General features: G+C 42.0%; 1 protein-coding gene and 1 long non-coding RNA gene across 2 annotated transcripts in view; one reads left to right on the forward strand and one right to left on the reverse strand.

Annotated features, from left to right (window-relative positions):
* Positions 1-2,549: 2,549 nt before the first annotated feature.
* Positions 2,550-9,370, reverse strand: LOC132124496 (phosphoribosyltransferase domain-containing protein 1-like). The gene is made up of 9 exons (XM_059535555.1): positions 9,272-9,370; positions 8,995-9,101; positions 8,397-8,580; positions 7,010-7,075; positions 6,146-6,163; positions 4,782-4,864; positions 4,563-4,609; positions 4,337-4,413; positions 2,550-2,766 (listed from the first exon to the last, which is right to left on the reverse strand). Exons 1-9 carry the CDS (start codon positions 9,305-9,307, stop codon positions 2,719-2,721), a joined length of 666 nt encoding a protein of 221 aa, XP_059391538.1. The 5' UTR covers positions 9,308-9,370; the 3' UTR covers positions 2,550-2,718.
* A 207-nt stretch (positions 9,371-9,577) lies between these two features.
* LOC132124503 (uncharacterized) overlaps positions 9,578-25,021 on the forward strand; it is a 416,676-nt gene continuing 401,232 nt past the window's right edge. The window contains exon 1 of the long non-coding RNA XR_009426770.1: positions 9,578-9,823. This is a non-coding gene — a long non-coding RNA (uncharacterized LOC132124503). The remainder of the gene's footprint in view (positions 9,824-25,021) is intronic.

Genomic DNA, 25,021 nt, shown 5'->3' on the forward strand with positions numbered 1-25,021 from the left:
GACAACACGCTCTTCTCATACATGAGAGATTAACTCTTGCTTGGTGTCACAAATAAAGTAAAGACAAAATAATTAACAAGGCGGCAGAGCGAATTTATCATCCATAGTGCATGGTTCTGTGAGAACCACTATGGATAATAAGTTCAATCTGCCGCCTTGTTATTATTTTCATGCACACCGCACTATAATGTGATGCATGCAAAATACATAGTTTTGGCCATTACAAAGTCTCCATCCACAAACAGACGTACATCGTCTGCAGATATAAGGTATTTCATTGCACTTTAACAAGTAATCTAAACGGCCTATATACTGTATGTGCAATATATTAAACGAGCCCTCACTAACTGAGTTTAATGCCACAGTTATGTTAGAATGCATCTCATTCTTGTTTCTGTTGCGGTGCGTCGAGCTCGTCATGAGACGCGCGGTCCGGAGCGCTGTATGACTGATGCATCAGTTCAATTCAACTTTACTACAAATATATCAACTTACCTGTTTTAAATACTTTATATTTAAATGTTCGTTTATGCCCAATATTAGTGTTTAACTGTTGGACTTTAAATGAAATCTGCTATTGATTTTCACCGTTGACTGATTTTGCAGAACATTTAGACTGATAACTTCCCTGCGCAGATGGGGACGTGCGATATGACAGTTGCGTCCGACTATGTATGAACTAGCTGTTTTAAATACAGTATTTTTTATATTTAACGTTAGTTAAATCAGTCAGTATGTTTGAAAGTAATTTTTTTTTTGATTATTGGTGACTCCATAGGCTCTCTCTCGCGAACCTGCGCGGTTTAAAACACCAAATAGTTATGCTATGACAAGAACAAAGAGTCTCTCTCTTGCTCCACCCATGCTCGATAATATTGTGTATCGTCGATCTCACGGGCTGACGATATGACGATTGGAAAAATGACCATATCGCCCAACACTAAACTGAAACCGTTGCAGTCTGTCAGTCTTATAATATAAGTGGATGGGAAACACAGCTAAAACAGTTCTGGCAACAGCGAGAATAAAAGTTACGCCTTCTTTCTTTGCTTGAACATTTGGGCAACGTTATGCAAATCCTCCCACATCGTGACGTAGAGGCAATGTGGAGGCGTGTTAGAATGAGCCGTTTTAGGTAGGAGTGGTTGACTGAACCTTTATAAAGAATATCTCTTCGGATTTGAGACTTTAGTCTTTGCAACTTTACAGATCTTTTTTTGTCTACACAAGGATCTTGTAACACTCCAAAGAGAAAGGTAAAATTTAACCACATCATACTGTATGACCCCTTTAAGTCCTGTAAGCTGAAAGGTGGGGCATCCATGGATCGGATTTGTTGGTCCAACACATCCCAGAGATACTCCATCAGATTGAGATCTGGGGAATATGGTAGCCAAGGCAACACCTTTAACTCTTCGTCATGTTCCTGAAACCCTTTCCGAACAATATTTGCAGTGTGGCTGCGTACACCATCCTGCTGAAAGAGGCCACTGCTATCAGAGAAGACCATTGCCATGAAGGGGTGTACTTGACTCAGTCTGCCTGCCTCCTTCCCATAGTCCCATCGTGCTTCCTGCTGCCATCTCTTCCCCAGATAAACAACGCAATGCACCCGACCATCCACCAGATCGAAAAGTAAGAGTGATCCATCAGACCATGGAACCTTTTCCCACCAGTTTTGTCACTTGCTCATTGTAGGTACTTCCTGTGGTGAACAGGAGTCATCATGGGCCCTCTGACCGGTCTGTGGCTATACAGCCCCATACGCAGTAAACTGCAATGCACTGTGTGTTCTGAGATTTTTTATTATGGCCAGCACTAAGTTTTTCAACAATTTGAAGTACAGTAGCTCTTCTCTGTGAATGGACCGGACTGGCTTGCCTTTGCTCCCCATGTGCATCAATGAGCCTTAAGCACCCATGACCCTCACACCGGTTCTCCTTCCATGCACCACTTTTAATAGATACTAGTAACCACTGCATATCGGGAAAAACCCACAATATGTTTTGAAGATTTTTTTCAGCTTCTAACAAATTGCTGCCTAATGCATCCCACCTCGTGACAGGTGTGCCTGTAATGAGATAATCAATTTTATTCACTTCACATGTCAGTGGTTTTAATATTATCAGTGTATACACTGTCTGTTTTTTTTTTTATATTAACATGTTTTTAATGCCAAACCTCTGGGATAGACTCCAGTATCCATGCACCCCTTTAAAGGACAAACAGTTTAAAGAATGGGTGGATGTAAAACTTATACTATTGATCTGCAATGTCTCCTCAACATATGAAATATGATGCTAATCCCTGATGTACATTGCAAAAAACAGTGAAGAAATCACTGAAATTGTATTTAAAGAAGCTACCGAAATCTCAGACATTTTTTTTTTCAAACCACAAGAAGAAAAAATAGTTGTTATCACCAAACCCACAAGCGTGAGATGTCCTCAGTGGCATGGATGCTCTCTTAAACAAATGTCTTCTAAGAGGACAAAAATGAACAGCTGGGCTCTTAAACTTACACAGCATATAAAATGACACACAGTAAGTCTGTTTTCCACATCATATCATGTTAGTATTGCGATGTGACTTACATGAAAAACATATTATATTATATTTCAAACATAATTCAGCATGTGTTACAGTAATCTTTTGTCACAACAAGGTTTTCATCTGTTATGGTAATATAAATGTCCATTCCTCGTGAAAGGAGTTTTGTCACACTTTATATTTCTGCTTCCCCGTCTCACTGATGACGCAGATGTGCTGTGAAGGGGAAGAATTGTTTACGTGAGCCAAGCGATAAATAAAGGAGAAAATAAAGCTGTAGAAGTATGTTTGCTTCTGTGTGACAGAAAGATGTTTTCCATCATATTTACAGCTGGAGGAGGGACTTTTACTCATGATGTGTGAGGCTGATTCGAGTTTCTAGGAAAGATGAATGCTGTGCTGTATGCCAGATTTCATCTGGATGTTCACCAAGTTCCACTCAATGCTCAGTGATGACGTTCAAGCTGCAGGTTAAGATAGGCCTAACTGTGAGAATATATATATATATATATATATATATATATATATATATATATATATATATATATATATATATATACTGTATATATATATATATATATATATATATATATATATATATATATATACTGTATATATATATATATATATATATATATATATATATATATATATATATATTCCTTTTTTTTTTTTTTTTTTTTACAGTTACTGGCTATAGTTTCAGGTTGCTGGTTGTGCTGTATTTGGATGCATTTGAATGTAGTCCTGCCCAAAATTCAGTCAATGTTGTTAAGATGGGCTACTCCAAGGGGTAAAGGTTTGGCTCAACTGATAAATGGCATATCTACATCATCTGAACCTATTTTACGAGGAGTGAGCATGAAGGGCCGTAAGCTGATTGTAGAAAAAAATATGAATTAAATTTGACAAATTCAGACAAATTAGCCACCAAATCACAAGAATTAAAATAAATAAATAAATAAATAAATGAATAAATGAATAAATAAAATTCATGTTGTGATTTGTCATTAGAATGTGTTTTTTCTGTGGCTCCAGAAATAAATGCCATGTTATAACTGTTTAGAGGCTTGTTCACACCAAGAACGGTAACTATAATAAATACAATGATAATTATATTGGCATCCACACCAACACACCATTATGTTTATTATAAGTGTAAACTGTCATTTTAAATTCTCAAGCTCTTTAAAGTCAGGTGGATTCTGATTGGCTGTTTTAAGCTGAACATTATTATTAAATGATTCAAATTACATCATTAATGCACCTGTGGCTCAGTGGTAGAGCATTGCGTTAGCAGCACAAATGGTTGTGGGTTCAATTCCCAGGGAACACGATAGGTAAATTCTTTTAGCATGAATGCATTGTAAGTTACTTTGGATAAAAGTGTCTGCTAAATGCATAAATTTTAAATGCATCATTTCTGTGTTGTTGTTATAGCTGTGATTTGGACTTCCCTATTCTCATAGAATTAGAACAAAAATTAAAACCTTATAGTTTTCATTGTCATTAAAGCAATCATCCTTTGTGAAACTGGGTCTTAAGACTACTTTGAAAGATATTTCTGTTCCATGGTTTCTATTCTCTCTGCCTGTGTTTTCTCCCTGTGTTTGAGTTTGTTTCCATAGTTACTAATTATGTTTACATGGTTTCTGATTGTATTCACCTGTGACTGGTTGAGTTCCTCATTTACCTCTGTATATATCTAGCCATGTGGTTCTCTTCAGTTTGTCAGTTATTGTCTTTGTTGCTGTTTTATTTATTTAAAATAGAGCCGTGATCTTACATTGAGGTCTCTGAAGTACTCGTTGTAGTCTAGAGCGTAACCCACCACAAAACGATTAGGAATGACAAATCCAACATCTGCAAAAAAACATAAATAACCAGATCACACTAATCACAGTCATGTTCAAATAATCACTCTATTCCCTGTGCGATATTGTGATTCAACACAATATCACGGCTCATTTCTGCCGGCCAGAAGTATTGTTAGAGCACCCTTGAACACTCACAGTCTGGGAGCTCCGCCGCCCCGTAAGGAATCCTCTTCACCAGCAGCCTGAGTGAGGAGACACAGGAACACATTGGCATCACTGACAAAACACTCCTAACCTCCATTAGATCTCATTCAAAATAATGAAAATGTCAAGATCTGCCCCTCTAGATTTGTAGATTCGTTCTCAGGCTGCGCATCCTCTTACATTGGTTTAAAGTAATTCCTCTGAGCTCACCCTGCAACTTTAACCATTTTGGGCTGGAAAGTCTCCACATGCTGTAGAAGGGCTCTCATGGTCTTTCCTGTGTCCACTATTGCCTGTGAGGAAATTAATACATATAAGATTAAACTGGGATGGATATGTGGTGCTACATGAGAAAAAATCTCTGTTCTAATAAGCTGGCTATTTAAATTTTGTCTTCCAGTGGAGTTCTGCAGGTGGGTTTGCTTATAAATGATTACTTGTACTATACATAGAGAGCAATTTTGTGAACCATAACAATATCTTTCTTCACATGAATTGAACTGATTTCAAAAGAGTTTGATGTTACGAAGCTTACCATGCAATACTCAAGTTAGCATAAACTATATTTTCAGAATTTGGGGTTGCTGAGAGTAGTCTTTGAAAGAAGTCTTTATGTCCTAATGGTTAGAGAGTTGGACTCGTAACCCAAAGGTGGGTTCGAGTCTTGTTCCGGCAGGGATTGTAGGAGGGGGGAGTGAATGTACAGTGCTCTCTTCCACCTTCAATACCACGACTGAGGAGCTCTTGAGCAAAGGCACTGAACCCCCAACAGAGCTTCCCACTGCTCCGGGTGTGTATTCATGCTGTGTTTGTGTGTGTTTTCACTTTGGATGGAATAAATGCAGAGCACTGATTCTGAGTATGGATCACCATACTTGGCCTCAAGTCACTCATTTAGACTTAAAAACAGCAAAATTTATTAATTAATAAATAAATACATGCACACACACATTGAAAGCATCCATCTCCACTTTGTCCTCCACCTTTCAGTCTTCACTGAGCTCACTGCAATGCATTCTGACAGCTCTACACAGCTCAGCATCTCAGCAGCTATATTAGGATGCCTTTTATAACAGAGCTCATTTTTCAGAGCGAGAGAAAATTAGTGTTTAACTTACAAATGAACCATACAGTATAGAAGAACAATGAAACACAACTTTTAATGAGAGTATACTGTATAAAAGTTAACAAAACTGACTGGGGTTATGGGGAAAAAAGATCAACAGCACTGTTCGTACTTAATGCAACAGTACATGTGATGGAGTGATCTACACGTGTGATTTCAGACTGGAAAATATCTGTTGTGAAATCTGATCTAAAAGGAAATACCTTTCTACTCTATTGTTATCCAGAATGAAAACAGACTACCCTGCACATGTGCCATGGTTCATAAAATAACTCTGTTTGCTTCTCTCTTCTACTTTTATTTCAGCTGGCTTATTGTTTTTTATTATTATATATTTTTTCATGATCAGGCTTTCAGAATATCATTAGCAATTCTTCTGTTCTGTGATAACATTAAATTTATGCATCTGCATACACACACACACACACACACACACACACAATCTTACCTCCACAATCAAGACATTCTGTGTGGCATGAAACACATAGAAAAAGTGTCAGAATTTAGAGACTGCAAAACATTTTAACCCCCCCCCCCCCCCTCACAAAATAAAAAGGTACATACAATGATTTAAGCACAATCAAATATACTTCAGCACATGTTTAGCTGGGCTTCAGAACTACATCAGCACAATTAAAGTGCAAAAAGTAGTTTTTTCCAATTTAGCAGATTTTAAGTTTACCAGTTTAGTATACTAAAAGCACAATTGCAGGGTATTTATATTAAATACATAAATATGTAAGTGTATTTGTAGTTTACTTAGCATGAAATAAATGTATTTCAAATTAATTTTAGTATATTTAGTTTTCACTAGGAATGAAGCACCTTTCTAAAAACCAGGCAGCTTTCTGTTTGAAAGCAGAAGCACTGAATGAACCACTATTGATTTATTCAGTCAAATAAGTTTGCAAAACATGGTCTGCGATTCTGTTTGATTCATTCAGACAGTTCACTAATGCACTGAAACGTTTGTTTTTTTTGACACTGTATAAACTACAAAAAAGAGAATGTGAGAAAACTGTGACGTCATGCACATACATATGTGTTTAGTCGATAGGAATGTACATTAAACTTTTCAAAAATGCAAAGAACTTTTCTGTCTTTAGTACAATAATTGTCATGCAAACATATAAAGAAACTCCAACTCTGTTCAACTAGCCACGATATGATTTGAGGTATCATTCATGTTTTAGCAATCTGGGTTTGTTCAAATCACTAACCCTAAACTGTGTATGAGCAATAGTGCCTTATAATTATTATACAGCTGTTTTATTTTAATGCATTCTTATGACCAATAATAATGGTACAATACCTTGCCTTTCAGCACAGAGAGGTCATCTGGTCCAATTATGTGCATATCTTCAGTGGACTGGTCATTCTGTAGAACACACAGTGGGGAAAACACAGAGACAGACGTTAAAAGCCCCCTGCTGTGGCCCTGTCAACACATATGATCGGCACATACAGTCTCTATAGACAAGAGCTCCACGAACACAAGCAACTGCCATACGCCCCACAGAAGCTGCTTTTGTCTGATGAGACAATTGGGTTGCGTCCTCTGCTCAGGGTCAAGTAGATCTTCTTTGAAGGGGTGAAGTGGCTCTTCTGTGCTTGAGATTAATGTTCCGGGTTGGTTGTTTTCAGACAGGAAGTGGAGCCCCTGGCTGATGGACTGGAGGCTCCTCAGGAGCACATGAGTAAAACAGCCGGCTATGAAGAACCACCCAACCACGACAGAACAATTGGACCTTTACTGTATTCTCAGAGAGGATTCTGTCTGTGTATTCCATTTGTAGACAGATATTTAATGATATGTACTAAAAGACAGATGTGATTAATACAGTAGTACATTTGGATTTCTCTACAGTAGTACTACTCTTATGAAAATTAACCAACATATTATTGTAATAAAAGTGTAGTAACCAAGGTTTATTTATTATTATTATTATTATTATTTTTCTAAAAAAAGTTATTATTTATTCATTTTTTAGTGTATAAAAAAACAAAGGTTTTAAAGACAAAATTTGTAGAATTTATGTTTTTTTTTTTTTTTTTTTACACAGGAAGTAAACAATGTATACATTGTAGTACCAATGTCATTATACACATTTGTGTCTTTGTAAAACTTTGTAATTTATTATGTGGAAATTATTGGCAGCATGGATCTTGGCAGTCAAACAATTAATCAAGAAGACACTGTTACCTTGTCTGATGTTGATGCACTGATCAATTCCTAATAATGAATGAATGAATAAATGAATTCTATCCAATAACCAAATGCCTACTATATATTTTGGCTAATGTAGTTCATCATATATCATCCTCGTATTCCAGCATTTTCATTTGGGCAATATATTTATTGTGCACAGCAGAAATAGTACAGCATGGAAATATGTTATTCTTAGCACATGCACATACTTTTCAGAATAACATGCACATAGAATTCGAGCGCCATCTGCTGATGGCAGACGATCACTGACACTTGGTGTTTAAAAAATATTAGTTTGCAGTGTATTATTATTATTATTATTATTTGGTCATTTCTGGGTTTAAAAAAGAGCTAATGGGGATTTGAGGGGTGTGTTTTTATGTGAACTAAACTCTGAACACTTTTAACAGATGTGTTGTGGATTTGAGCACTCTGCTATCAAACAGAAACAGTTTTGGCTATTATGCTTATGATCGCTATGCTTCCTCACCATATAGCTCTTGAAGCGGATGAACTCTACTCTGGTGGTCAGTCTTCTGTTGGCGCTGCGGCTCTGAGCTTTAATGGACTCCACCAGGTCCGAACAGAACTTATATCCTCCCTTCAGAACACACAGAACCATCAGATCATGATGTCCGATGTCTTCAAGGATGTCTCTGGCCAGACACTCAATCCTACAAATCACATTAGATCACAATGTCACAAACTCTCTCTCTCTGTGTGTGCGTGAGGAGGTCATGTGATGTCATAAATTAGATTTAAGGGTCACATGAAGTTAATAGGCAACCCAAAATTCTTTGGAATGTGATGGTGGAGCTAAAAAGCACAAGACTAAACAATGAATAGTTGAGAACATAAACTCTCTATATTACATTTTTTTATGTATTCAGCTCAATACAAAATGCCATATTTAAGTAACAGAAATTTTACAATGAGTTATCATTGATATCTTATTCCTCATAAACATTTTGCTCCTCAGTTTTTTTTTCTCCTGACAGAAAGATCCATGGAATCTCACACGTTTATTAAGTTTAGAAAAGCTGTACAGCAATTGTTTATGGAGGTGCTCTGTGTCCAGCAGTGTTTACCTGTTCATAATGACTCCATGAGGGATGTACACACACTCCAGATCACCCCGATAATGCTCAGGATAATTAAACAGCTCCAAACTGTAACCTGACCAGCTGTCTTTAATCTAAACCAACCAAAGACAGAACAGAAAATAAAATGGTCCATAGTAAAGTTTAGTAAAAGTAGAAATGCAAAAAGCAATGCAAAAATAAAATAACTAAGTAAGGATGCAAAATTAAAAAGCTTTCTGTTGCAATTGTAATTAATAAAATCCAGTATGTTAGGCATATTTACCACAACGCCTGGTTCTTTTCTCTGGTCAGCTGCCATCTCAGTTGCTCGTATGTGTAAGAGTGAATTAAGCTGTGATACTGAGAGAGAACCAGACGTCTGTGCACCCACCCATTTCACACGAGGAAACAGACGGGGAGGTGTTTCCAATGTTTTCATTATCAAAATACTTTCCTTTCTGATAGACATAGGCAATGTTTTATACAAATGGAATATATATATATATATATATATATATATATATATATATATATATATATATATATATATGCAGTACAGACCAAAAGTTTGGACACACCTTCTCATTCAAAGAGTTTTCTTTATTTTCATGACTATGAAAATTGTAGAGTCACACTGAAGGCATCAAGGGCTATTTGACCAAGAAGGAGAGTGATGGGGTGCTGCGCCAGATGACCTGGCCTCCACAGTCACCGGACCTGAACCCAATCCAGATGGTTTAGGGGTGAGCTGGACCGCAGACAGAAGGCAAAAGGGCCAACAAGTGCTAAGCATCTCTCGGGGAACTCCTTCAATACTGTTGGAAGACTATTTCAGGTGACTACCTCTTGAAGCTCATCAAGAGAATGCCAAGAGTGTGCAAAGCAGTAATCAATATATATATATATATATATTAAATGCAGCCTTACTGATCAATGTTTTGATGGAAGTTTAAGACATTATTTTTTGGAATAGTTTTCACAGATAAATCACGGACAAGACCAGAAACATATTAAGACAATAAATTTGGTTCATTTTGATGTCATGTTGACTTTAAATGGATGAAATCCTTCAGAGACCATTTGTTTTATCTAAAATGATCTTTATTGCTCTCATATGTATTGCTGTATAGCTTTACAGAAGCCTTTCAAACTCTTTCTGCAGTACCATAAAAGAGGACGAGCAAAGACACTGTGGCAGTTTTGCCCATTTCAGACGTAATTCTTGAATATCTGCTGAATTCAGGGCCACTAACATCGCGTTCAGTTATTAGCAATGTAGATGGTTTTGTGTAGCTCAATCAGCTCAATATCTTTCTCCAGCTGCTTCATTTCCTGCTCCAGACGCTCCTTCCTATATTTTTTGGGAGCTGTGTCTTTGACAACAGAGAGGCCCTCTTATTGGTGATGAAGATCGTCTCAGTTCTTCTTCAGAGCCTGCCAAAGAAAGAAAAAGAAAGTGACTTGACATACAGCCAAGTATGGTGACCCATACTCAGAATTCGTGTCTGCATTTAACCCATCCAAAGTGCACACACACATACCATGAACACACACCCAGAGCAGTGGGCAGCCATTTATGCTGAAGTGCCCAGGGAGCAGTTGGGGGTTCAGTGCCTTGCTCAAGGAAACCTAAGTTGTGGTATTCAAGTCTCCAGCCCGAGACTTGAACCCACAACCCTAGGGTTAGGAATCATACTCTCTAACCACTAGTCCACAACTTCCCCAAAAATCATCAAGTCATCAGACATTTGTATTACAATATATATATATATATATATATATATATATATATATATATACACATACACATACACACACACACACACACACACACACACACACACACACACACACACACACACACACACATATATATATATATATATATATATATATATATATATATATATATATATATATATATATATATATATTGTAGAATTCTTAAACCCTACCATTTAAAGATTAACCATTTGATTTTTTTTTCTTTTTTAAGAAACTGATACTTTAATTAAGCAAGTATGCTTTCAAATTGTTCAAAATAATACATTTTAAGAGTATTAAATGCTACTTTCTATTATGGTAAAAAAATAACAATTTCCACTGAAATATTAAGCAGCAACTGTTTTTGAATATCAGATCATCATATTCATATCATGTGACTCTGAAGACTTACCATCGCAAGAATAAATCACATATATTCATCCTCAAGGAATAAATTCTTAATTGTAATGATATATTTCATAATATTACTGTTTGCATTGTTGTTCAATTAAATGCAGACTTTATGAGCATAAAATACTTATTTCAAAAAATTTTTTTAAAAAGTTGTAAATCAAACCGATTATTGGAGTGTGTTTTAAAAGAAAGTACTGTTTCAGTCTTTCCGCTTCAAAACTTAATGAAAAAAAAAAAAGTTAATTCAATAATTTACATTTATACATATAACATTATTCATCTAAAGTGAGGAACAACTACAATTTTAAGCAATTTCTCATCAGGAGATTAATGCTGCAAGTTCTGCAATGAAAACTGTAGAAGAGGACAATGTGCTTTCCATCAGAACACAGGCTATAAACAATTAGAAATGGTTTCATGCAGAGTTTATTTGTAGTTGATTACCTGTAGGATACTGTGACGTTCTTCACCGGAAAGCTGTTTTATGGCCCCTTCTCTCATCTGTTCCTTGACATAGCTGTCATTTTCCTCTTGTGCTTTCTTCACTTCCTCTCTATGCTGGAGCAGTTACTCTGGAGTTTGGCCATAGTCCTGAAAACATGCATAAAAACAGGCCTGAGGCTTTTCTTACTGTTTTTACTCTATTTAGTATGTACCGTGAACAGTATGCCTTTGAATGCATGGAATACAAACATGAAGCTCAACATCCCATCTCTCTTCTTTATGTATTTGGGGATGAGACTAGGGTTCTCCAACAGTTGTTTGTTCCCCTTTTTGGTACAAGCATACACTGGCAGCGGTTTCGTATATATATATATATATAATTCTTTCTAAAATATCAAATTACTATCAAAAGCTTTAATGGGTTTCTCTTCCTCTCTGGGAATAAGATTATAGATGCTCTCTGGAGGATATATTGTGTCACTCATGATGGCTGAAAATGACATTAAAACAAGAAAAAAGTTCCCGCTGTTTGCAATGGCCGATGGAATCGTGTTGTCTAACAACCGTCTCTATGACAACCACTGCCAAGCTACATTAAACACTTTTCCTCATTTTATTTTCTTCCGTGCTAGTTAAATGTTTCATAATATCATTTAAGTGTAAATGACAGACTTTAAACACTACAGGTGCTGGTTATATATTAGAATATCATCAAAAAGTTGATTTATTTCACTAATTCCATTCAAAAAGGGAAACTTGTATATTATATTCATTTATTACACACAGACTGATATATTACAAATGTTTATTTCTTTTAATTTTGATGATTATAACTGAAAACTAAGGAAAAGCCCAAGTTCAGTATCTCAGAAAATTAGAATATAACTTAAGACCAATACAAAGAATGGATTTTTAGAAATCTTGGCCAACTGAAAAGTATGAACATGAAAAGTATGAACATGAAAAGTATGAGCATGTTCAGCACTCAATACTTAGTTGGGGCTCCTTTTGCCTGCTTTTCTGCATTGTTGGGTCTGGCATATCGCATCTTCCTCTTCACAATACACCATAGATTTTTTATGGGGTTAAGGTTGGGCGAGTTTGCTGGCCAATTAAGAACAGGGATATCATGGTCCTTAAACCAGGTACTGGTAGCTATGGCACTGTGTGCAGGTGCCAAGTCCTGTTGGGAAATGAAATCTGCATCTCCATAAAGTTGGTCAGCAGAAAGAAGCATGAAGTGCTCTAAAACTTCCTGGTATACGGCTGCGTTGACCTTGGACCTCAGAAAACACAGTGGACCAACACCAGCAGATGACATGGCACCCCAAACCAACACTGACTGTGGAAACTTTACACTAGACCTCAAGCAACGTGGATTGTGTGCCTCTCTTCCTCCAGACTCTGGGAACCTGATTTCCAAAGGAAATGCAAAATTTACTTCAAAGAAAATATCTTTGGACTAGTCATCAGCAGTCCAGTCCTTTTTGTCTTTAGACACTTCTGATGCTGTCTGTTGTTCAAGAGTGGCTTGACACAAGGAATGCAACAGCTGAAACCCATGTCTTGCATACGTCTGTCTGTAGTGGTTCTTGAAGCACTGACTCCAGCTGCAGTCCACTCTTTGTGAATCTCCCCCACATTTTTGAATGCGTTTTGTTTCACAATCCTCTCCAGGGTGCGGTTATCCCTATTGCTTGTACACTTTTTTTCTACCACATCTTTTCCTTCCCTTCGCTTCTCTATTAATGTGCTTGGACACAGAGCTCTTTGAACAGCCAGCCTCTTTTGCAATGACATTGTGTCTTGCCCTCCTTGTGCAAGGTGTCAATGGTCGTCTTTTGGAAAACTGTGAAGTCAGCCGTCTTCCCCATGATTGTGTAGCCTACAGAACTAGACTGAGAGACCATTTAAATGCATTTGCAGGTGTTTTGAGTTAATTAGCTGATGAGAGTGTGGCACCAGGTGTCTTCAATATTGAACCTTTTCACAATATTCAAATTTTCTGAGATACTGAATTTGGGATTTTCCTTAGTTGTCAATTATAATCATCAAAAAATAAAAATAAAAATAAACATTTGAAATATATCAGTCTGTGTGTAATGAATGAATATAATATACAAGTTTCACTTTTTGAATGGAATTAGTGAAATAAATCAACTTGATGATATTCTAATTATATGACAAGCACCTGTATATTTCACACACAATGCTAAGTATTTATTTTATTTTTATTATTTGAAGGTGAGCATATTGGCCCACGTGAGTCGTTTATTACTCATCACGTGGGCCAATACGCTTAACTCATTTGAAATACTTATGCGAATGTATCTCTTGCTCTGGCTACTGTGTATAGACCACCAGGGCCGTATACAGAATTCTTAAAAGAATTTGCAGATTTCCTCTCAGACCTTCTGGTTACAGTTGATAAAGCGCTAATCATGGGAGATTTTAATACAAATGATGCATTAGGACTTATCTAATAAATCGAATAAACTCTTTTGGAGTCAAGTAAAATGTCACCGGGCCCACTCATCATTTTAATCATACACTAGATTTAATTATATTGCATGGAATCGATTTTACTGATATAGATATCGTACCTCAAAGTGATGATGTTTCTGACCATTTCCTTGTATCGTGCATGCTGCGTATCACTGATATTAACTATGTGTCTCAGCGTTACCGTCTAGGCAGAACTATTGTTCCAGCCACCAAAGACAGATTCACAAATAACCTGCCTGATCTATCTCAACTGCTATGTGTACCCAAAAATACACATGAACTAGACAAAGTTACTGGCAACATGGTCACTATTTTCTCTAATACATTAGAAACTGTTGCCCCCATCAAATTGAAAAAGGTTCGAGAAAAACGTACTGTGCAAGAAAGAAACTCGTAGTCTTGAATGCAAATGGAGAAAAACTAACTTGGAAGTTTTTAGAATTGCATGGAAGAACATTATGTCTAGATATAGACAGGCTCTAAAAACTGCTTGGGCAGAGCATATTCAATTCAATTCAAGTTTATTTGTATAGCACTTTTTACAATACAAATCGTTACAAAGCAACTTTACAGAAAATTATGTTTCTACAATATTTAGTAGTAGCTAGTAGTTTGTGCACGTTTGACAGGATTTTAGAAAAAATAAAAAATAATAATAATAATACAAGACGTAGTCAGCTAGACGATGAACTATCAATATTATTAATTAATAGTTATCATATGATGCAGTCACACATGTAGCAATAATTATTTAGTTCTGTTGTTGATTCAAGGTTAGGATCATCTGGGGTCCTCTGAGGGTCAGCATCATCTCTTCTCAGGTGTTCTGGATCCAGACTGGAGTTTGTGTAAATCCTAGTTACCACGGGATGTAAATCCCGTGGCAAAACATAGAAACAAAATAGAGACATCATTAGCACAGCTGATGCTCCAACAAAGTAAAATTAGTTTAACACAAGCTAAAGAATAAAAATGCACATTTGATCAGATGCAACTACACTCACAATTTAAAAGATACATTTTTCATATGCTTGGCGAAAGAGATGTGTTTTTAATCTAGATTTAAACAGAGAGAGTGTGTCTGAACCCCGAACATTATCAGGAAGGCTATTCCAGAGTTTGGGAGCCAAATGTGAAAAAGCTCTACCTCCTTTAGTGGACTTTGCTATCCTAGGAACTACCAAAAGTCCAGCGTTTTGTGACCTTAGGGTGCGTGATGGGTTGTAGCGTGGTATAAGGCTGGTTAGGTACGCAGGAGCTAGACCATTTAGGGCCTTATAGGTAAGTAATGATAATTTGTAACTGATTCGGAACTTAATAGGTAGCCAGTGCAGAGACTGTAAAATTGGGGTAATATGATCATATTTTCTTGACCTCGTAAGGACTCTAGCTGCTGCATTTTGGACTACCTGTAGCTTGTTTATTGAAGATGCAGGACAACCACCTAGAAGTGCATTACAATAGTCCAGTCTAGAGGTCATGAAAGCATGAACTAGCTTTTCTGCATCAGAAACAGATAACATGTTTCGTAGCTTGGCAATGTTTCTAAGATGGAAGAATGCAGTTTTTGTAACATTGGAAATATGATTTTCAAAAGACAAATTGCTGTCTAATATAACACCCAGATTTTCTATAACACCCAGATTTCTGTAGAGGAAGTAACAGTACATCCGTCTAGTTGCAGATTGTAATCTACAAGATTCTGTGTAGTGTTTTTTGGTCCAATAATTAATATCTCTGTCTAATCCGAATTTAATTGGAGAAAATTATTTGTCATCCAATCTTTTACATTTTTAACACACTCTGTTAGCTTAGATAATTGGGAAGTTTCATCTGGTCTCGTTGAGATATATATCTGAGTATCATCAGCATAACAGTGGAAGCTAATTCCGTATTTTCTAATAATATTACCAAGGGGCAACATGTATATTGAAAATAGAAGGGGACCTAGGACGGATCCTTGTGGCACTCCATATTTTACTGATGATAAATGAGATGACACCCCATTTAAGTAAACAAAATGGTAGCGATCGGGCAGGTAGGATCTAAACCATCTTAGAGCCTGCCCTTGAATACCTGTATAGTTTTGTAATCGATCTATGAGTATGTCATGATCTATGGTGTCGAACGCACCACTAAGATCAAGTAAGACTAGAAATGAGATGCAGCCTTGATCTGACGCAAGGAGCAGGTCATTTGTAATTTTAACAAGTGCAGTTTCTGTGCTATGGTGGGGCCTAAAACCCGACTGAAATTCTTCATACAGATCATTTTTATGCAGGAAGGTGCTCAATTGAGCAGACACAACTTTTTCTAAAATTTTAGACATAAATGGAAGATTTGAAATAGGCCTATAATTTGCCAGTACACTAGGATCTAGTTTTGGTTTCTTAATAAGAGGCTTGATAACCGCCAGCTTGAATGGTTTTGGGACGTGACCTAAAGATAACGACGAGTTAATGATATTGAGAAGCGGTTCTTCGGCCACAGGTAACAGCTCTTTTAGTAATTTAGTGGGTACAGGATCTAATAAACATGTTGTTGGTTTAGATACAGTGATAAGTTTATTTAGCTCTTCCTGTCCTATAGTTGTAAAGCACTGCAGTTTATCTTTGGGTGCGATGGATGAAACGTACTCGGTTACTAACGTAACCTCGGTTCTCTGAGATGAGGGAACGAGTACTGCGTAAGCTAGCTTACGCTACGGGAAAAGGTCCCCTTTTCTCGAGAATATGAAGCCAAAAATTATCCTTAATTTTTAAATAATGTAAAACGCAGTGCTGCAGCACAGCAGACCTAAGCGAAGCGGCTCGCGCGCTTATTGGCTGTGCTGTGGCAACTGCAGCAACCTATGGTGAGGCGGCGGAGAGGAACGAACCAATGGGGGCGCTTCGCGCCAATTGGACGTCAGAGCGCGCCAAAATAGGCGTGGCTGGAACTATATAAGCCACCGCTTCGCCATAGGGATCAGGTTTTAAATCGACTGAAGCGATCACCCGGTCCGAGCACATAGCACGGCAGGTTACGCAGTACTCATTCCCTCATCTCAGGGAACCGAGGTTACGTTAGTAACCGAGTACGTTCCCTTTCGAGAGTACTCTCGTACTGCGTAAGCTAGCTTACGTTATGGGAACACAATGTAAAACGCCGTGCGTGCTCGGGAACTTCGACCTGTCACAGCCCGAGGCGAGAGCCCGGGGCTTTATAGCAGGAGAAATCCCAGTCCCAACAGCCAACCTTAGTGAGCTTTATATAGGGAACGAAAAAAGGGGGACATGATAAGGCTTAGCACGTCTATATAGAAAGTACCCTGGCCTGCAGGGCAGGGACTTGCAGATTATAGAATGTAATAAATGTGGACGGAGAGGCCCAGCCTGCCGCCGCACAGATATCATCCAGTGGTATCCCGCAGGACCATGCCCATGACGAGGCCATACCTCGGGTGGAATGGGCTCTGATGCCGAACGGGCAGTGAAGGACTTTAGATTTGTAAGCCAGCGAGATAGTGTCTACTATCTCTCGCGATAGGCTCTGCTTCGTGGTGGCGAGACCTCGGGTGCGCCCACCAAAGCATATGAAGAGCTGGTCCGACCTCCTGAATGAGGCGCGCAATATAGGTTTTGAGAGCCCTGACGGGGCAGATGAAGCTCGCGTTGCTTTCATCGCTTTGCGAGGAAAGGGCTGACAGCGAGATGACCTGTGCTCTGAACGGTGATGAGAGCACCTTGGGGACATAGCCGTGTCTTGGTCTGAGAATGACTCTGGAGTCATTAGGCCCAAACTCGATACAGTCAGCGCTTACAGATAGCGCATGTAAATCCCCCACTCGCTTGACTGAGGCCAGAGCCAGTAGAAAAGCGGTTTTGAACGAAAGAAGCTTCATATCGACAGACTGAAGCGGTTCAAAAGGGGGGCCCTTTAAAAAGTGAAAGTGAAGTGACATTCAGCCAAGTATGGTGACCCATACTCAGAATTTGTGCTCTGCATTTAACCCATCCGAAATGCACACACACAGAGCAGTGAACACACACTGTGAGCACACACCCGGAGCAGTGGGCAGCCATTTATGCTGCGGCGCCCGGGGAGCAGTTGGGGGTTCGATGCCTTGCTCAAGGGCACCTAAGTCGTGGTATTGTAGGTGGAGAGAGAACTGTACATGCACTCCTCCCACCCACAATTCCTGCCGGCCCGGGACTCGAACTCACAACCTTTCGATTGGGAGTCCGACTCTCTAACCATTAGGCCACGACTTCCCCTTTAAGGCCTCTAGGACCGTAGACAGGTCCCAGGAAGGGATTGAAGGGGGTCGGGGAGGGTTCATCCGACGAGCTCCCTTAAGGAAACGAATGACCAGTTCGTTTTTTCCCAGTGATAGGCCGGCCACCGGAGCATGAGAAGCTGCAATGGCTGCCACATACACTTTGAGCGTAGATGGGGATCTGCCCGCATCTAAACGCTCCTGTAGGAAGGAGAGTATCTCCGTCACGTCACATAAGTGAGGGTCTAGGTTCCGTGTCCCGCACCAGGTGGAGAACACTGACCATTTCTGCGCGTAAAGGCGCCTGGTTGAGGGCGCTCTGGCTTCCGTAATGGTCTTTAACACTCCCTCAGGGAGGTTCCCGGGTACCCGTTGAGGGGCCATACATGAAGGGCCCAAAGTTCGGGGTGGGGATGCCAGAGCGCGCCCTTCAGCTGCGTGAGGAGATCTTTCCGCAGCGGTATTGGCCATGGGGCTGTACTGGACAGCTGCATCAGCTCGGAGAACCAAGGTTGGGTCGTCCAGAGTGGGGCTACTAGCAGCATAGCACATCTGCTCTTCCTGACCCGATCGATGACCTGCGGTAGCATCGCGACCGGTGGGAAGGCATAAAGCGGGCGTCTGGGCCAATCGAGGGCCAGCGCGTCCCTGCTCTTTGAAAAATATATTGGGCAATGAGCGTTGTCTTCTGAGGCGAAGAGGTCGACCTCTGTCCTGCCGAAGATGCTCCACATCAACTGAACCGTTTGTGGGTGAAGAGACCACTCCCCAGGGGGAACATTCGCCCTGGAAAGCATGTCCGGGCCCCGGTTCAGGATGCCAGGTACATGCGCTGCCTTTAGCGAGCGCAGATTGTAATGTGCCCATGTCAGAAGACGTTCGGTCAGGGTGTGCAAGGTTTTTGACCTGACACCACCCTGGCGATTTATGTAGGCCACCACTGACATGCTGTCTGATCTGACCAGAACGTGGTGGCCCTTTAAAAATGGGAGGAAAGCTTTCAGGGATAGTTCGACCACTATCATCTCCAGACAGTTTATGTGTAACAGTCGCTCCGGGCTCGACCAGAGGCCGGAGGCAGACCTGCCCTCGTACAGGGCGCCCCAACCGAGGTTGGATGCATCTGTCGAGACTACTTTCCATTTCGAGACAGCGCCCGTGCTTACGCCTAACTGATACCAGTTGGCTATTTTCCAAGGGGCCAGAGCTGTGATGCAGCCGTGGGTCACCTTGATGCGCGCGCGGCCGGAAATCCAGGCGCGCGCTGGAACACAGTCTCTCAGCCAGCGTTGTAGTGGGCGCATGCGCAGCAGGCCCAGTTTGAGAACCGCAGAGGCTGATGCCATCAGACCTAGCATTTCTTGAAATCGTTTGAGCGGGTAAAGAGACCCGGCTTTGAACGACACGGCTAGATGCTGAATAGTGAGAGCGCGCTGTGACGTCAGACGCGCTGTACACGTCACAGAGTCTATGTCTATCCCCAAAAAGGAAATCCTCTGGCTGGGAGACAGAGCGCTCTTGACAGTGTTGATCGTGAGACCCAGGCATTCTAAATGGCTGAGGATCCAGGATCTGTGTGTCGTCAGTAGTTCCTCGGAATGGGCTAAAACTAGCCAGTCGTCGAGGTAGTTCAATACTCGCACTCCCCGCATTCTCAGGGGTGCGAGAGTGGCATCCATGCACCGTGTAAATGTACGGGGCGCTACGGAGAGGCCGAATGGAAGAACCATGTACTGATAAGTCTGCCCCTCGAAGGCGAATCTCAAGAATGGCCTGTGATGAGGTGCTATTTGAATGTGAAAGTAAGCGTCTTTCAGATCCACTGAGAAAAACCAATCCCTCGGGCGAATTTGCGCGAGTATTTGTTTGGTAGTTAACATTTTAAACGATCGCGCCATAAGCGCTTTGTTCAAACGTCTGAGATCTAGGATGGGTCTGAGACCGCCATCCTTTTTTGGTACGAGGAAGTAGCGGCTGTAAAAGCCTGACTCGCGCTGCGCAGGGGGGACAGTTTCTATCGCCCCTTTTGCAAGAAGGTTTATCAGTTCGGCGCGAAGGACGTGTGTCATTTCGCTTTTCACTTTCGTTTCGACCACGGCGCGAAAGCGCGGCGGTCTGCGAGCGAACTGGAGCGAGTAACCTCGTTTTATTATATTCAAAACCCAATTTGATATGCCGGGGATGGCCTGCCATGCAGCGGCTCGTGCGGCTATGGGTTGAATGTGTTTAGGGCACTGGCCGCCTGTTATGAGGGGACCAGTAGCTCGAGTATGCTGTGCTTGGGACACTGTGGTGACAGCGCTTATTTGTAGGGTTGCGCACTGAGAAGTGGGCACGCGCGCTACATTTAGAGCACCTCCGGCGCGAGCGGGAAGGTGGGCATGAAAGGGGACCCGAGTGTGTTTTTGTGACACTTGGGGGATTGTGTATACATGTAGGGGTGCGTACTGTGTAGTGGGCACACTGCCTACATAGAAAAAGCTCCTTTTGTGCTTTATTGAGGTCGCCGTGAAAACAGCGTTTGTGTGCAGGCGTGCGTGCACTGTAACAGGCTCGTTTACTGCAGTATAGACATCTCCAACCGCCTTTAGTGAGGGGATTGGAGGAAGTATGTGAGGTTTCTTGTGTGGTGGTCCGGCCGCAGCGGGACTTAACCACGGTCTTTTCAGCACGAAGGTCAGGAGGGCTTCGGAGGCTCGGGGTTCAGCACAATCCTGGGCCGAGGTCCCCGTCTCTCTGGCGGTTTGTGGCTCGTAGAGCTAGAGCGGTGCTGGGTTTTGGTTGCTGGGCGAGACTGTAAGTCTGGCTGCGATGGCTTCGAGGTCTGAGGGGGCGGCGCATTTCTACGGCGTCCCGCAGCAGAGCTAGAGCGTTTCGGCAGGAAGTGTCTCATTGCTTGTGACGTCTTCTGAGCCTCAGTGAAGCGTTCAGCGAAACCCTTAACCGACTGGCCAAAGAGGCCGGAAGGCGAGATAGGAGAGTCAAGAAAGGCGGATTTGTCGGCGTCTTTCATCTCCGTGAGCGTGAGCCAGAGGTGTCGCTCTAAAACAGCGAGGCTTGCCATGCTTCGGCCGATCGCTTGTGCTGTGGTCTTTGTCGCACGCAGGGCTAGATCAGTAGCGCTGCAGAGATCTTTAAAGTCATAGGTATCTGGGGCAGACTCGTCCAGGTTACGGAGAAGTCTGGCCTGAAAAACCTGCAGCACAGCCATGGTGTGTAGAGCCGAAGCAGCTTGACCAGCGGAGGTGTATGCTCGGCCAGCGAGAGCTGAGGTGGTGCGGCACGGTTTGGATGGATGCACAGGCTTCGACCGCCATCCTGCGGCTGAGGGCGGGCAGAGGTGTGCAGCAATTGCCTCCTCGAGAGGGGGGAGGCTCTCGTAACCATGGTCTCGGGCGCCGTCGACAGAGGAGAGCGCTGACGAGACAGAAGTTTTCAAGCGTGCGGAGAATGGGGCTTTCCACGACTTCGTGAGTTCATCGTGAACTTCCGGGAAGAAGGGGGCGTTGCTTTGCGGAGGGGCCGAAGGGCGCCCCTGCAAGAACCATTCGTCCAGCCTGCTTTTAGCGGGCTCGTCTGGAGGAGACCAGTCGAGCTGAAGGTCGCTGACAGCCCTTGTAAGCACGCGAGTAAGCTCCGCGTCGATATCAGCGCGTTGTCCGGTGCAGCTGGGGGCTGTAGAGGGGGGGGGGTCCGCAATGGAGCCCGACCATTCCTCACTACTGGACGCGGCGAGAGAAAGGCTGTCGTGTCTGTCCTCTTCCGCCTCAGGCGCTCCGAAGGAGAAGGGGGCGCTGGTGAGCAGAGACTGGCGCTGCTCGTCCACGAAGAGGACAGGCGAAGGAGAGAGAGCGGGCGAGGCACGCGGGGAGTGTTCCGGCGTGAGCTCCCGTGTAGCAGTGTGCTCAGGCATTCTCTGATCGCGGCGTTTCTTACGCGGCACTTGAGAGAGAAGAGGCGGAGCGGGTGGAGCATCGTGGCTGGTTTGAGCTAATCGAGCCCGCAGGGTCGATATAGCCATGTTGTCGCACTCTGGGCAGCTGCCCTTGGAGAGTGCGTTCTCAGCATGCTCACGGCCCAGGCAGGAGACACAGAGGATGTGGCGGTCCTCGCTGGGCAGAGGGCCTCGGCAGGAAGCGCAGGCCCGAGGCATTTGAAACAACGCCTCGAATTTTGGAGAAAAAAGTGTGATGCAGCGGCAAACACACTAGCTTTATAAAGGATATAGTCACGCCGGATGGCGCAGCAGGAAGCGAGTGCTGAAGGCGGCGTCGAGATGAAGCACGAGCCGACGTCCTCAGATCTGCGTTGCAGTGCTATCCCGCTGAGAGGCTTTTCGACGGCGTGTAGAGGCTTCTCCGGAGAAGACAGCGAAGTGCAGGTGAGATCGCTGAAGGAGATGAAATCTGATCCCTATGGCGAAGCGGTGGCTTATATAGTTCCAGCCACGCCTATTTTGGCGCGCTCTGACGTCCAATGGGCGCGAAGCGCCCCCATTGGTTCGTTCCTCTCCGCCGCCTCACCATAGGTTGCTGCAGTTGCCACAGCACAGCCAATAAGCGCGCGAGCCGATTCGCTTAGGTCTGCTGTGCTGCAGCACTGCGTTTTACATTATTTAAAAATTAAGGATAATTTTTGGCTTCATATTCTCGAGAAAAGGGGACCTTTTCCCATAGCGTAAGCTAGCTTACGCAGTACGAGAGTACTCTCGAAAGGGAACTGAAGTGTTAGACGCTGTAGAATCTACATTCGCTATTGTATTTCTAATGTTATCTATTTTATCAGTGAAGAAATTCATAAAGTCATTACTATTTAATGTTGGTGGAATATTTGAATCAGGTGGCGTCTGGTAATTTGTTAACTTAGCCACTGTGCTAAATAAAAACCTTGGATTGTTTTGGTTATTTTCTATGAGTTTGTGGATATGCTCTGCCCAAGCAGTTTTTAGAGCCTGTCTATAGCTGGACATACTGTTTTTCCATGCAATTCTAAAAACTTCCAAGTTAATTTTTCTCCATTTGCGTTCAAGACTACGAGTTACTTTCTTGAGAGAGTGAGTATTACTGTTATACCATGGCACGGTACGTTTTTCTCTAACCTTTTTCAATTTGATGGGGGCAACAGCTTCTAATGTATTAGAGAAAATAGTGCCCATGTTGTCAGTAATTTCGTCTAATTCATGTGTATTTATGGGTACAAATAGCAGTTGAGATAGATCAGGCAGGTTATTTGCGAATCTTTCTTTGGTGGCTGGAACAATAGTTCTGCCCAGACGGTAACGCTGAGACATATAGTTAATATCAGTTATACGCAGCATGCACGATACAAGAAAAAGGAAATCTGCAAATTCTTTTAGGAATTCTGTATACGGCCCTGGTGGTCTATACACAGTAGCCAGAGCAAGAGATACATTAGATTTCTTTTGCATGTCTGACAGTGTAACATTTAGCAGAAGTATTTCAAAAGAGTTAAACCTGTATCCTGTTTTCTGGGTAACATTGAGAATATCACTATATATTGTTGCAACACCTCCACCACGACCAGTCTGACGGGGCTCATGCTTATAACAGTAGTTTGGTGGAGTAGACTCATTTAGACCAAAATAATCATTTGGTTTTAGCCAGGTTTCAGTCAAGCAGAGTACATCAAAACTCTTATCTGTGATCATTTCATTTACAATAACTGCTTTGGGTGTGAGTGATCTAATATTTATGAGCCCAAACTTTAAAAATTGTTTTTGTTCATTTACTTTACATTTTTCTGGTTTAATTACGATAAGATTTTTTCTAGATCCTACATTATATTTATATTTTGACCTCACTATTCGGGGAACAGACACAATCTTAATAGTTTTTACAGCGCAAGTACTTTTGTCATTTAAGCGGGTGGAACAAAAGTCATCATAATAGTTATTTGAGAATTGTTTTACTAGTCACATGGAGCGAAGTGTCCTGGAGATGTTGTCAGAGAGCAGCTCCACTCCGCCTCTGCTGGGGTGCACGCCATCAGCGCGAAACAAGCTAGGACGCTCCCAGAAAAGATTCCAGTTATTAACAAATAGCAGTTTCTGTTCTTTACACCATGACAACAACCATTCATTTAAAGCAAAAAGTCTACTGAACCTTTTGTGTCCTCGTCGATACGTGGGCAGTGGTCCTGACACGACGATCGTCGCCGCGGGCGTCGTGCTGCGAACCGTCTCGATCAGGCTCCTGAAGTCCCTCTTCAGCGTCTCCGTCTGCCGCAGCGTGGTGTCGTTAACCCCGGCGTGAAGCATGACCGCTCTGGGGCTCTCCTTGGCCTTCAGGATCGCCGGTATCTGCGCAGAAACATCGAGAACACGAGCACCAGGCAAACAATGAGTGTGCACTTTACCTTCGGCTAACGTAGCACTTACGTGTCGGACGATGGAGTCTCCGATGATCACAGCGTCGCGTCATGTCTCGCGGAGGGGAGCGAAGCGGTTCCGGATGGAGATGTCGAAGGCAGGAGGGGGAGAAGTCGTCGCCCGGGACCCGGCTCGCATCTTCCGCTGTGGATGCACCCAGGGTCCGTGGTGTCCCGGCGTCGCAGTGAAGGACATCTGGGAAGATCGCGTCCTGGGTGCACCGGGCCTGTGCAGAGAAACACACGGAGTAGACGTGGTGG

Source organism: Carassius carassius, chromosome 42 (assembly GCF_963082965.1).
Source record: "Carassius carassius chromosome 42, fCarCar2.1, whole genome shotgun sequence".
Classification (NCBI taxonomy): Eukaryota; Metazoa; Chordata; class Actinopteri; order Cypriniformes; family Cyprinidae; genus Carassius; species Carassius carassius.